Source organism: Bos indicus x Bos taurus, chromosome 19, assembly GCF_003369695.1.
Source record: "Bos indicus x Bos taurus breed Angus x Brahman F1 hybrid chromosome 19, Bos_hybrid_MaternalHap_v2.0, whole genome shotgun sequence".
Lineage (NCBI taxonomy): Eukaryota > Metazoa > Chordata > Mammalia > Artiodactyla > Bovidae > Bos > Bos indicus x Bos taurus.
The window spans coordinates 48,791,540-48,806,097 of record NC_040094.1 but is presented as its reverse complement, the minus strand read 5'-3'; the positions used below and the strand labels follow the sequence as shown (position 1 = coordinate 48,806,097).

The 14,558-nt window shown below is 42.6% G+C and overlaps 1 protein-coding gene across 10 annotated transcripts in view; it reads right to left on the bottom strand.

Annotated features, from left to right (window-relative positions):
- The window catches only part of TANC2 (tetratricopeptide repeat, ankyrin repeat and coiled-coil containing 2), a 363,890-nt gene that overhangs the window by 17,942 nt on the left and 331,390 nt on the right, over positions 1 to 14,558 (bottom strand). For all 10 annotated transcript variants that reach the window (XM_027517571.1, XM_027517573.1, XM_027517574.1 and 7 more), the window contains 3 exons: positions 12,749 to 12,842; positions 4,964 to 5,097; positions 3,882 to 4,005 (listed from right to left, as the gene is read on the bottom strand). In XM_027517571.1, the coding sequence (XP_027373372.1) occupies positions 3,882 to 4,005; positions 4,964 to 5,097; positions 12,749 to 12,842 (352 nt within the window). The remainder of the gene's footprint in view (positions 1 to 3,881; positions 4,006 to 4,963; positions 5,098 to 12,748; positions 12,843 to 14,558) is intronic.

The window sequence follows — 14,558 nt, the reverse complement described above, 5'->3', positions numbered from 1 at the left end:
AAAAGGAGATACATATAAAAAACATAGTATTCAATTTACTCTGAAAATTCTATTTGAAACCTTATTCTTCTCTCTTTCCTTCTCCCAGAAGTTAATAGAATCGCAGTTCTCCCAAACATTTACTTATTTTAAAACTTAAAAAATTTTTATATTGGAGTATAGCTGATTAACAATGTCATGATAGTTTCAGATGGACAGCAAAGGGACTCAGCCATACATACGCATGTATCCATTCTCCCCCAAACTCCTCTCCCATCCAGGATGCCACGTAACATTGAACAGAGTTCCAAGTGCTACACAGTAGGACTGTGTTAGTTATCAGTTTTAAATACAGCAGTGTGTGGACTGATGTTAAAGCTGAAACTCCAATACTTTGGCCAGCTGATGTGAAGAGCTGACTCATCTGAAAAGACCCTGATGCTGGGGAAGATTGAGGGCAGGAGGAGAAGGGGACGACAGAGGATGAGATGGTTGGATGGCATCACCGACTCGATGGACATTGGTTTGGGTGGACTCTGGGAGTTGGTGATGGACAGGGAGGCCTGGTGTGCTGCGGTTGATGGTGTTGCAAAGAATGGGACATGACTGAGTGACGGAACTCAACTGAATTGAGAGGTCCATCCCAAACCAAGTCTCAATTTTAGAACTCTGTGGAGTTCTTGTCAACTCATCTATCCATATGTCCTACATATGATCAATCACTTGGCCCTCCTGTTCTATGCTAACTGCCACTGCATCTGGATTTGGCCTCACCTCTTATCTATTCAATGACATGGTTTCCTAATTGATCCCCAGGTCCACTATCATCTCTTCATCAACTCAACTATTCATACTACTGCCAAATTTTTTTTTAAAGCACAACTCTGGCATTGATTGATTCCCTTTTAAAACAATCTTGAAAGGCTCCCTACTGCCTTCAGAGAAGTCCAAACTCTTTTAATCCGTTCCTTTCCTTACTTATTATGTACTTTTGGCTGTGCCCTCTGTTGCTGTGCAGGCTTTCCTCTCGTCGTGGAGAGCGGGGGCTCCTCTCTGGCTGCAGTGCTCAGGCTTCTCACTGTGGTGGCTTCTCTTGTTGCTGAACACGGGCTCTAGGGCAGGCAGGCTTTCACTAGCTGCAGCTTCTGGACTCTAGAGTGCAGGCTTAATAGTTGTGGCGCGTGGGCTCAGATGTTCCTCAGTATGTGGGATCCTTTTGGATCAGCGATCAAACTCACGTCTCCTGCCTTGGTAGGCAGATTCGGATTCTTTACCACTGAGCCACCAGGGAAGCCCCAGTCTCTTCTTTTTCAACTTCTTTCCATGTACGTTTCCAACAGTCCTCATGTACATTACTGGACAACTTGCGTATTTCCCCAGTCTTGCTGTGTACCTGCTTCTCTTCTCTGATCTTTCATTTACATTATATCCCCTCCCTGAATACAGAACATTTTTCCTACTCAAATTTCAAAGTCTGTCCTGTTCTAACTCAAATACCTTTATCAGCACACTCAGGATTATCTGCTTTTTAAGGCAGTTACTTATCTTTGTTTCATCCCCTCCTTGCCAGATTACAGACCCTTTGAAGACACGGATTATAGTGTATTAATTAAAAAAAGATCACAGTTCCTAGCACAGTGTTTTGCAAATAATGTAGGCTAAATATACATCTGTAGAATTCGTTGATTGAGAGAAAGTCTCTGATTTAAATGTGAAAGAACGAAATAGTATGGAGATCAGAATGCCTGCAGTGAAGGAGGACAACTCTCTGAAATCTGTGTCTGATGATCTTCTTTTTAAAAAACATTATTTATTTTTAGTCGAAGGATAATTGCTTTACAATATTGTGTTGGTTTCTGCCATACATCGACATCTGATGAGCTGCTTCTATGGGTGTGCGGCAGACCCTGTGCAGTCATCTACCGCTTATCTGTGGTGAAGGGTCCTCCCTTTTCCAGCAGACTTGGGTTGTTCTGGGACATTTACTACTGCCATGTCTTATCCTGAGCATCTAGGGATATCCCCCCTTGCTCCCCAACACCCATGTCAGCAGAATGAAGGATCAGTCAGTTCAGTTCAGTCACTCAGTTGTGTCTGACTCTTGGCGACCCCATAGACTGCAGCCCGCCAGGCCTCCCTGTCCATCACCAACTCCCGGAGATTACTCAAACTCATGTCCATTGAGTCATTGAGTCGGTGATGCCATCCAACCATCTCACCCTCTGTTGACCCCTTCTCCTCCTGCCTTCAATGTTTCCCAGGATCAGGGTCTTTTCAAATGAGTCAGCTCTTTGCATGAGGTGGCCAAAGTATTGGAGTTTCAGCTTCAATATCAGTCCTTCCAATGAACATTCAGGACTGGTTTCCTTTAGGATGGACTGGTTGGATCTCCTTGTAGTTCAAGGGACTCTCAAGAGTCTTCTCTAACACCACAGTTCAAAAGCATCAATTCTTTGGCGCTCAGCTTTCTTTATAGTTCAACTCTCACATCCATTCAAGATGTCGATGTGTGGCAGAAACCAACACAATATTGTATGGTTTTTCCACTACTGGAAAAACCATAGCCTTGACTAGACAGACCTTTGTTGGCAAAGTAATGTCTCTGCTTTTTAATATGCTGTCTAGGTTGGTCATAACTTTTCTTCCAAGGAGCAAGCATCTTTTAATTTCATGGCTGCAGTCACCATCTGCAGTGATTTTGGAGCCCCCCAAAATAAAGTCTGCCACTGTTTCCACTGTTTCTCCATCTATTTGCCATGGAGTGATGGGACCGGATGCCATGATCTTTGTTTTCTGAATGAAGGATAGATACTGTGAAACCAGGCTGGTCTGGTGGTTTGTACTAGGGAAGCAAGACCCACTTTGCACATGGGGAAGACAGTTCTCTGACTCGAACCCACTTTTGTGAGTCCGAGGTAGTGAAGACACATCTTTGGGGGTGAGAGCTAAAGATCCAGTAAGTCTCTGACTGAGCTGTAATTTGAAATCTGAGAACAAACCTTGCCTTCTTCCCACATCAACTACCCTTCAGAAGCTCCGGCCTGGGCATGATTTTCAGGAGCTTGCCCTCCTTGAAGCGTATGCACTTGTGGATATTAATTATGAATGATGGATGATCAGATCCAGTTTACTCATAGGGGAGGCTCACTGGGATAGGAGTCAAGGCTGGTCACAGTCACACGACCTCCTGCTTCACTGAAACACTCAAGCTCCACTAGGTGGCACTGCAGAGTCAGCGACTGGAGCTTTTCTACTACAGAGGTTCCCGCATCACTATCACCGGTCTGTAGAGGTGATCAGGTCACAACCCTTGAGGGGAGCCTGGAATGCTCTGGATGGTGTGACCACAATCTCCTTTAACTCACCTCTCATTCACCAGGAATATGTGAATGCTGGTAAATGTTAAAGGGAATTTATTACAATAGGAGGATAATATTAATACCCTGATTCCTCAAATAGGGTCCCTCGGTCAACAATTGTTCAAACTTCATTTGCTTCCTTTGGATACAAGAAAAATATTAGTTGTGCAGGCTGACAAAAGAATTGATAAAGTTAAAGTCAAAATACAGTCTCTGGAAGATAAACATTTATTGAGTGCATATTAAAAACTTCAAAGTTGGGAGAGCACTGATTTGAATTAAAGAACTTACACCATGTAAATTTGATTAGGATACCAAAAATCCCTCAAGCCATAAAGAAATAGAGAATGTCAGAATTAGAAAGGCACCATGTTAGAATTAGAACATCAGAATTTCGAAGAGAATAGAGGAGAGACTTTCACTTTCTAATCAAGTGGATTAAGAATACTCATTCTTAACACCTCTTGGAATCCATCCCTGGAAATCACGAGCTTTGGGTTTTGATGGGTACTGACCATCAAGCTCTGGCATCCTAGGACTGACCTTGAGCAAGGAGAAAGTCCACAGTTCCCAGGTGGCCTTCAGAAGCTGCCATCATTAGGGGAGTACGGCCTTGCTTGTCCGCCATGTTGACATCAGCTCCGTGAGTAAGTAAAAGATCAACGATCTGCAGGGGCAGAGAAGGGGGGATGGATGAGCCAGGAAGTGATGCTGAGCAGATACATGCATGCCACCCCCATACCACATGAGTTCCCTGCAAATCACCTCTAGCGAAACTCGCCACTGCAAGAACCTCCTCTAGTTTCCGCATGGTCTAGTACCATGGGATTTGATCACTGACTTTCTTAGGGAGAGCCAAATGAGAACTCACTCTAAATGTCTGGCTCAGCCACTAAGTAAAAAAAAAAATCCAAGATTAACAGAGGCCAAGATGTAGACTAAACAATCCCCTAATGGAAGAACCAACACGAGTCACTACCTATGTCAGGGCCATTTTACTGACTTCCAGGTGCTGCAAACCTGCCTGCAGTGAATATTTACCACCAAACAGAACACAGTAAAGTGCCTCTCACAACTCTTCAGCACTGTTTGGCTCCTAGGACTACTGAATTTTTTTCAAAGATTATAACCAATATGCTTTCTTTTCTGTCCTACCCAGAATTTAAACATCTGGAAAGATCGCCTATTAACAGAATTTATATTTGTTGTTTTTTGGTCACTAAGTTGTGTCTGACTCTTTGTGACCCCGTGGACTGCAGCATGCCAGGCTCCTCTTGTCCTTCACTATCTCCTAGAGTTTGCTCAACTTCATGTCCACTGAGTCAGTGATGCTCTCTAACCATCTCATCCTCTGCCACCTTCTCCTTCTGCCTTCAATCTTTCCCAGCATCAGAGTCTTTTCCAATGAGTTGGCTCTTCGCAAATTTACATACACCACATTTTGTTTTTGTAAGTTAGAGACTCCTGCAAGTAAGTGGTTGGCAGGCATCTGTTGAACCTGCCAGAGAACCTGTGGATGCTGTGAAGTAACCAGTCAAAAGTAGCCAGTCCTTCTATCCAGTACAGATCATCAGGACGATTCTGCATACTGACTTTCTGACACAGTTTCAAAGTAGCTTGCTTACCTGCCAGTGGCCTTGGCGAACGGTGCTGAAGAGGGGCACGGCTCCCCGGCGGTTGGGCTGGGCCACAGCTGCCCCCTGCTCCAGGAGCAGACGACACACCTCTAGCTTGCCCCTTCCGGCTGCAGCTGTCAGGGCTGAAGGTAGAGAGCGCAGTGTGAGGACAGTGGGGCTCGCCCCCTCCAGCCTCTGCCGGGAGCAGGGCAGCACACCTGTGTCTGATGGATGCAATTGCTACTTTACCTTCAAGAATGATGATTCTGGCTACTCTTGCCAGGAAGGAAGTTTTCAAAGAAAAATAATGAATAAAACCACATTTAAAAGGGCTTACATATATGGAGACAATTATGATAATAAATTTATTGGAAAATCACCTCTGACCAAAACTTACTTGGTTTCATTTATCCTACCCAGACTGTCTTTCTTCTGCTTTTGACTTACCTCTTTTTTGGTACCCCTTCCAGCTACAAAACTTTCACTGGTATGTGCATGGGTAAGACTAAAGAAAGAAGGGTATTTGCAGGTGAATGCTTTTTTTAGAATTATCTAGGAACCACCTCTGGGCCAATTTCTACTTCTGGGCCCTTAAATTCAGAGAACCAAAGTCAGAAATGGCAGCCTTAATTTTGCTTACTTCTTAAATAACAGTTTGCTGTATTGCTTTTAAGAGAGTTTTTACAATAAAGATATATAAAAAACTGTAAAAAAAAAAAAAAAAAGAAACTTCAGTCTAAGCTTTAGGCCAGTTTTCATTCCTTTTCTTCATCAGTTGAGATAGAAGTTTCTAGTACATGTGCAACCATTTTTATATGAAGGTCAAAACTGTTCAGGGTAAGTTTTAAAGATGAGAGAAGAAATATGACAAAGGCTCTTTTCTTCTGAAGACAGAATAATGGAGTCGCAGATAAAAAGCAACTATAGGGAGGAAAAAGGACACTCCGCGTGCAGGCAGAAACATAAACATTCTTCTTTCTGTGCTCCAGTCCATGTTTATGACCTCTGATAGAGTGAAGATCTGAAGAGTGCTTATTTCATCCCTTGAGTGCTATTTCAACAGTAGTAAGAGGAATCTGTAGATATAGCTTCTGCTGCTAAGTCGTTTCAGTCGTGTCCGACTCTGTGCAACCCCTGAGATGGCAGCCCACCAGGCTCCCCCGTCCCTGGGATTCTCCAGGCAAGAACACTGGAGTGGGTTGCCATTTCCTTCTCCAATGCAGGAAAGTGAAAAATGAAAGTGAAGTTGCTCAGTCATGTCCGACTCTTCTCGACCCCATGGACTGCAGTCTACTAGGCTCCTCTGTCCATGGGATTTTCCAGGCAAGAGTACTGGAGTGGGGTGCCATTGCCTTCTCCTATACCTTCTACTAAGTCCATATTTGAACAAATATGTGTTTGTCTCTTTCTAACCAGGGATTTCAAACGTGTACACCTAGTGTTTTAAATGGATGAGGGTAGGGAGGATGGTAAAAGTTGTCAGAAAATGGCAGGAGTTGTGCTTTTCAACAAAGAGGACGGAGACCTTTTTTCCCACTGAGACTTGAAAACCTGATGTGGTGATCAGCAGGCTCTTCCTTTCTAAGGGCCACCTACTCCAGTGACAAATCAGAAGAAGATAGTACTTGGCAGGTGCAGACAGGATTTCAGTTTGCAAATGTTGGGATCTAATCAGGGAAGTAATTGAAATTCAAATCAAATGGTCACTTTTTTTTTCATCTAAGCAGACATTATGGCATTTTGTCTTTGAGATTGGCCAAATTTATCCACAAGTGACTCATATGCAAAACTACCTATTTTCTCTAAGTCAAACCTGCAAAGAGTAATCTTTTCCTTCCTCAAGGATAGAAGGATGTCTGAAAGAAAGTGTGATTATTTTAGAAGGTATGCTCATTCTTAAACTAGATATATGTAGGCCTTGTCTGATGTGTGTTTTTTGTTTTATTCTGGCATGCTTAACGTAGGTACTTCTCTTCTGTTCCTCACAGAAGGGCAGAGGCTTCCTTCCATCTGAGGTGAGGGTCATTTCCAAGGTGAGTTACAGGTACTGATGGATTTGACTGTTTACTTGACAGAGAAGTTTTGTCTCTTGTTCTTTAAATCAAAGTGAGATTCTGTCTTTCTCAAGTTCACATTTCCAACAGTTGAGGGAAAAAGAAAAACCTTCAGTTCCTGGGTCAGAACACAAGAGTAGCTTAAGAGTCTGACAATCCTCACGTCGTGTACACTGTTGTTCAGTGACTAAGTTGTGTCTGACTCTTTGTGATCCCATGGACAGCAGCATGCCAGGCTTCCCTGTCCTTCACTATCTCCTGGAGTTTGCTCACACTCTTAAGACGGTAATGCCATCCAACCATTTCATCCTTTGTCTCCCCGTTCTCCTCCTGCCCTCAACCTTTCCCTTATATAATGTTGTATGTCAATTATATCTCAGTAAAGCAGGGGGTGGCGGGGTGGAGAAAGAGCTTGACTGGCTTTAATGCTCGTTAGGAACCATAAGAATCATCTTGTTGGTACATAAAACAGGGGGTTGAAAAATTACTAACTCTCCCAAGTTTAAAGCAGCTGCTGGGGCAGGGTTGCAGCAAATCTCCGTTCAATGTCTTGTATAATGTGTGGCACACGCGTGTGCAAATACACTCTTTTTTGCAAAAGAATTTATAGCACTCTGGAGAAAATACAGACAGTATTTCGGAATCAAGCCTCTCATCAATGATGATGGCTCACAGAACACAGATGAAAATTCACAAACAGTGCCTGTCCTGAAAATTAAACTTAACACTGTCCACTCTAATCTGGAGTCATGTTGCTGGGGCTGGCCCCTTTCAACCCACTGGACAACACATTACATGAGAGGGAATGTTCCATTCGGCCTTTCTCCTTGTATCATCTCTGCTGCTTAAGTTCTGATGTCATTTGGCAAAAATCTCCTGCTGATAGCTGGACATGGTCATTAACACAGCTGGCCAACTTCATCTCAGAACAACACAACTATGGAAAATTGAGTCTGTACTTTTCAAAACACAAGAGCAAGGAGTTGCTTTGGCTGGATTTTTTATATGAGTCTTATCAGAAACTGTTAAAACTTTTTGAAAGAGAGACGATTAAGGCAAAGCCAGTTCTGTAAAACAACAAACTGCTTCTTAGAGCAAACATTAACAGCCGGGAGCCCAATCTCTTTTCCTGAGAGACCAGTAACGGAATTTGTTCCCTGGCTTGCCAGCATCTGATGAGATTATCTGACCAAAATGGTCCTTTTTCAAAGGGAAACATCTAAGGAGTTTGAAGAGACAGACAGGATGCAGCTCAGAGTTGAGGAAACAGCCAAAGTCTGCTTGGATGGGATAATGCTGATGCTAAATAGAAGGCAGAGGAGCAAACGGTTCTTCTGTTTCTCTTTTGTCAACCTTGAAAGAATACAGCACAGACAGATCATGTAAGACCAATGGGCTGGAGGTGGTGGGGGAGACATAAACATCACGCTATCCAAAACAACGTTCATTAGGTAAGCATTTACGGAGCTGTTTGTCAGATCCTGTCTGCTCTCAAGGAACTCAGGGTTGCGTAAGGATAAGAGACAAATAAACAAATATACTGCTCTACAGTGTGATAAGCACAAAAGAGATAAGTCCATGGGGGCTGTCTGGAGGTGACACAGAGCAAGAGTATCTGGGAAGGTCTCCAGGAAGAGATGACAATCTGAACCAGATGCTGAAAGAGAAACAGGAGGCTTATAGGCAAGGGCATGGAGAAGCTTTCTAGGCACAGGGCGAGCATGTGTAAAGGCCCCGAGGTGTGGAGAGCACGTTTACTGTTGCTGGAGAAGACGGGCAACAGAGGAGGCCAGAGATCATGACTGGTTTTTTTAATGCTAGTTATTTATTTATTTTTTTGGCTGCACCGCATGGCATGTAGGGTCTTAGTTCCCTGACCCCAGATTGAACCTGTGCCCCCTGCAATGGAAGCGTGGAGTCTTAACCACTGGACCGCCAGGGAAGTCTCTTTATGCTACGTTGAAGCTACAGGTGGTCAATGAAGGGTGGTAACCAGAAGAGTGACACGCACAGACCGTGGCTTAGAAATATCACTTTGGCTGAAGTCTGCGAGATAAGTCACAAAAGGGTAAGGCCTGAGATCAGATCAGCTAGGAGGTAGCTGCAATAAACTAGATAAAAGATGATGAAGGTGTGATTTAAGGGCATCTTGTTTATTTTTTGAACTTCTGCTACTTTTGGGCTATGGGATGGCTCAGGTTCTCCAGAGTTGCTAGAAGCTTTTTAATGCTGGTTTTGTGTTGAGACAGAGCAGAGGAGGGACCACGGAATAATCTTGTCACCTTAAGTGCTGGTCTTCTTCTATAAGAAATCTGTGAAAACCCTGCAGGATGGGAGGGGGTCAGTCAGACGGTGAACGCTCGATGTAGGCAGGCGCTCTTTGGAAGGACAAAAAGGCCATAAAAGTAGGATGAAAACAAACAGAATATTCTAGTGACCTGCTTTTAGTAAACCTGATATGTAAAAATTACATCTCAATAAATATTTCACTGTATGCTAGGATATATTTCACTGACTCTAAGAGGCACTTTCTTCCCTCTGCATTTTAACATCTCGAAGTCAGGATGTGTCTTATAATTGATGTGGTAATAAAGAACTCTGTCAGTTTAATAGGCAGAGCGTTTTTCTTTTCTTTTTGGAATGGTACATAAAATAATGGCTATACAGTAATATAGTAAATGATACAAACTGTTGGAAACATCATGACCATCATATTTAAGAAAATATGTATAAATATATATTGTGTGTTGAGGCCAGGGTTGCAGATATAAGACCCTAACCAGCTGGCTGCAGGTCACACACTTTCACTCTCTCTATAAGAGAGACATATAAGATTTTGCCATTGGAGGATACACGATTCAATGGGTTATCATAAATTTTAAATGATTATGTGCTATAAGTTAGAAAGAAACATGGATACTTAGTAAAGCCATCACTACAGATAGTGCTGCTAGTGGTAAAGAGTCTGCCTGCCAGTGTAGGAGAGCCAAGAGACTCTGGTTCTATCCCTGGGTTGGGAAGAGGCCCTGGAGAAGGGAATGGCAACCCATTCCAGTCCTCTCGCCTGTAAAATCCCATGGACAGAGGAGCCTGGCAGGCTATAATCCATGGGGTCACAAAGGGTCAGACATGACTGAGCAACTGAGCACAGTGTGCAACAGAGAAGCAACTAGAGCCTACTCCACGTTAGTGGTGAGTTCTAGAGACATTTCTTACATAGCGAAGACATGATTTTTCAGAAAGTTTTCTGAAGTCAAATAAGTTTATAGCTCTATAAATTATACTACAAATGCATTTCACCCTAACTCATTTAAATAACATCTTATGTTCATAATGCTGAAATTAGCTCATCTAAGTATCAAATTAAGCACAATACAATTCTGACCACAAACAAACTGACATGAAATTAATTTTTTATACAATCTTGACATATGGTACATATTAAGAAAATTAATATAACAAACTTTATTACACACTTTAATGCAGGAAATATTTTAAAAGTCCTGAGGCCATAAAGTTTTACTCTAATAAGAAATTCATATCAATAAAAGTAAGTCTTCCACTTAGTTCACACCCTTTTTTATTGTTGTTTTAGAGCAGTTTAATGGGCTAAGCAAAACTGAGGGGAAGATACAGAGATTTCCCACACACCACTGCCCCCACATTTGTATACACCCCAGCCAGAGCTGTCCATTTGTTACAACTGATGAACCTACACTGATGCATCCTGATCACCGTGAAGTCCATCGTTTGCATTAGGGCTCACTTTTGGTGTTGCGCATCCTGTGAGTGTGTGGACAAATGTGTAATAACCTATTATCTACGCTTATAGTATCATATGAAGTGTTTTAACTGCCCCTCAAATCCTCTGTGCTCCACCTATTCACCCTTCCCCATTTTCCCCAACACCTAGCAACCACTGATCTTTTTCCTCTCTTCATAATTTTTACAAGAGTTGTGTTTTTTTTTTTTAATTGTATGTTTTTTTACTTTAGGCAATGGATGTAGTATGGTTTAAATTTCCTTTACCAAGAAGTTATTTTTCTTGTTAAAACTCCATTTCAGGGTTAATTCCCCCGAAAAGGTCTGAGTTCACACCCTTTTCGAACATTTTGAAGGAATTCCTTCAAGGAGAGCACTAGAATATGTGTGATAGTCATCACTATGATTGCGTGCTAAGCTGCTTCAGTCATGTCTGACTCTGCGACCCCACGGACTGCATGTAGCCCGCCAGGCTCCTCTGTCCATGGGATTTTCCAGGCTGAAACACTGGAGTGGATTGCCACGCCTTCCTCCAGGAGACCGTCTCGACCCAGGGATTGAAGCCAAGTCCCTTACGTCTCTTGCATTGGCAGGCGGCTGTTAGTCTGTAATTTCTGTCCACTGGCACCACTGGGCCGCTACTTCTGTTGCCCTCCACAGCGGTCACACACGCGTGGCTTGGAACGAGAGACTCTGGGGGGACGGCTGCGCTGTGCTGGGAGGCTGCACTGATGGGGCCTGAACCCTCACGCCCCTCCCACAGCTCCGGGTCTCAGGACGCCACGGCCGTTGTTCCCGGCCAGCCCCTTCCCCTCAGTATGTCCTCTGGCTTCCCTCAGGGTGGAGCCCCAGAGACAGCAGCTGTTTCCAGCTGCACATTTTCCTTTAATCTGTCACGGGCACTTAAGCTGCAGCTGCCTGGCATCTGCTCCCTTTGGCTCTGCAGAGGGAAGGATTGTTTGAGAAGCAAATTCCTGAGCTTCGGACCATTCCACACGGTGTTGAGGAAGCCATGAAACCCATGTAAGATTTTTGCCATTGTGGAAACATCCCAGTTCAATAGGTAATTATAAATTTGGAGTGAATTTAAGCATTTTCTTTGATTTTTAATAACATTCTGACCCAAACCAAAATGTATCCCCCTTCTTGTTTAGTAAAATATCCTCCCTAAATTGGCCATCTCAATGCTGGTCTCCTTCTCCTGGCAAATATGACACATATCTGTGGTGACACTACAGTTTTCACTGCCCTGGTTTCATAAAAACACAGAAAAGGTTACTAATGTTTTCCCAGATGTTCCAGTTTAGACTTGGGGGAAAGACAATAAACATTTCCTGCAAAGGCCACAAGGAAGATGCTTCTGTTTATGGAGTAATACCAAGCACTATAGAAACAGCTTTGCTACAGACGGAGAGAGACTACGCAGGGCTGTAACCTACAGCGGGCAGGGCCTTCATTTTGCATCCTGATGCCAACTGTTCTCATGACATATCAATTTAATCATGTCAGGTACCACTCACTTTACCATGGTACCATTTGGTTCATTAAGCTGGAGGTGTCGATAAAAATTCAACTTCTTGGTTTCTAACTACAGGGGAAATATTTATTCCTAACTACTACAAGGATCTCTCTCTCTCTCACACACATACATAAAGTCCACAACTATTTTCTGTTCTGGTTTGGCACACTGGAAGGAAACTTTCAGTCTTTTAAAATATTTGGAAACAAGAGCAGGGAAAGTTTTGTTTGAAAGAAGACTCTAGGGCTAATGGCATGGTGCATCCAAAGGGAGAGAGGATTGAAAGAAGGAAACTGCCTGACTTTTTACTTTGGCTGAATTGGTCTCCAGTACAACAGCCATAAGACAGAGAGACTGCCAAAGACCTGGCAGAGAAAACACCGGGGAGTGAGACACAGAGTGTCTCCACACACACACAGGACATTCATGAGAGAAGAAAGAGCTGTCCACGAGAGGTACCTGTCTCTCCCCAGAGACTGTCAAAGCTGTTGATCTGTGCTCGCTCCACCTCCTCTTCATCTTTTTCTGGAAGATCAAGTAGGTAGGAGACAATCTGAAACAAGAAGTTGTGTCAGCTCGAAGTTCAGGTGGAAAACTATACACTGATACTGTGAACCTGTGAGGTTTGGGAGATATCTGGATAACCCAGGGCCACCCTCTTGCACACCACAGGAATCAGAACAATTTGTCCTCACAAAAAAATGCAAAGCTGCCAAGATGAGCATGCATTCTCCAGGTACAGTCTACATGTTTCCCTTGAATGCAATTAACTTATACAGCCCGTGATTTTAAAAAAATACATATTTATCACATTTGAGTTAAAAAAAAAGCAATCCTTCTCCCTCCTAATAAAACTACCAGAAAAAAAATAAAACTAACAGAAAAAAAAATCAATAAGCAAAAACCAGAAAATAAATATGGAGAAAACTGAGGGCCTGTACTTTTTCAGAGTAGAGCTGTTATCTTCTTTTTTTTCCCTCTTGGAATTACAAGGACTGTTTGGGGACCGTAAAAGGAGAATGTCTGCTAACAGCAAAGCCAAGTGACAGCTTTGTTTTCAGGACTCTGACTATCAGGAGCGCTAAACAACCTTCCACAGATAGTCAAAGTTCCAATTTTACTTAATATTCCCTTGGGGACATATCAGGTCAGTGGAAGAGGTGGCTGTCTCACTGAAGCATCCCATGCAGTGTGAACCAGCTCGTCCTGGCTAGTGAGAGCTGACTCTTGAATTTTCGGAGTTTTGCAAGCTGGTTGTTAAACAAAGATGTTTATTAAAAACTAAATAACAGGGAGGGATTTAAAAACAATTAAATAGCAATGATGGGAATTCCCTGGTGGCCCGGTGGTTAAGACTCTGCTCTCATTGCCAGGGCCCAGGTTTGATCCCTGGTCAGGGAACTAAGATCCCACAAACCAAGCAGCAGAGAAAAAAAAAAAAAATTAAATAATAATGAAAGAAATTACATCAATAGGTTAAAATATAAAACCTCATAACTTCCTAATTATTAAATTACATTTTACTATTATGTATGCTCATGAGGTTATTTATATTGACTGTGTCTGCATGGTGGCAGTTTTACATAAAGGTGTACTCCTGTGCATCTCTTTGAAACTCTGTGTTCAGTGTTGGTAGCTTGAAATCAGTCATGGTGGGGGTATTTGCTGCTGTTGTTCAGTTGCTAAATCGTGTCTCACGCTTTGTGACCCCATGGACTGCAGCATGCCAGGCTTCCCTGTCTTTCACTATCTCCTGGAGTTTGCTCAAACTCTATACTCTGGAAATTGGCAAATTCTGCAGATCAGGATTTGATTTAGTGCAAAAGCTCAAAGAGGTTCCAGTTTAATGAATATAATTTGTATGAGGGCAAAATGTAGTTTGACAGTGAATCACACACCAGATTTAAAGACAAAATTATTGGGAAAAGAGCAAACGGGTAGTGGCATTTATCAAACCACGGTTGAGTTGTAACCACAGGGTTGGGTGTGGATATAAATTTAGCAAAAATTGACAAAAGCATTCAATTAAGAGTATTACACAATTCATTATTATTTGTAAACTGTGTGTGACATGTTTTTTTATATCAGTAAATTTATAATAAATTTAAGTCTGTTTGTACACACACACACACACACACACACACACACAAAACATTCCTACTGCTCTCTACTCCCCTCTCCAAGGCTGGTTGTTAAACATTTCCTAGCACACTACCAATTCTACATATTGTGCCACTACATTACTTTTATTAATAAATAACTTGGCAAA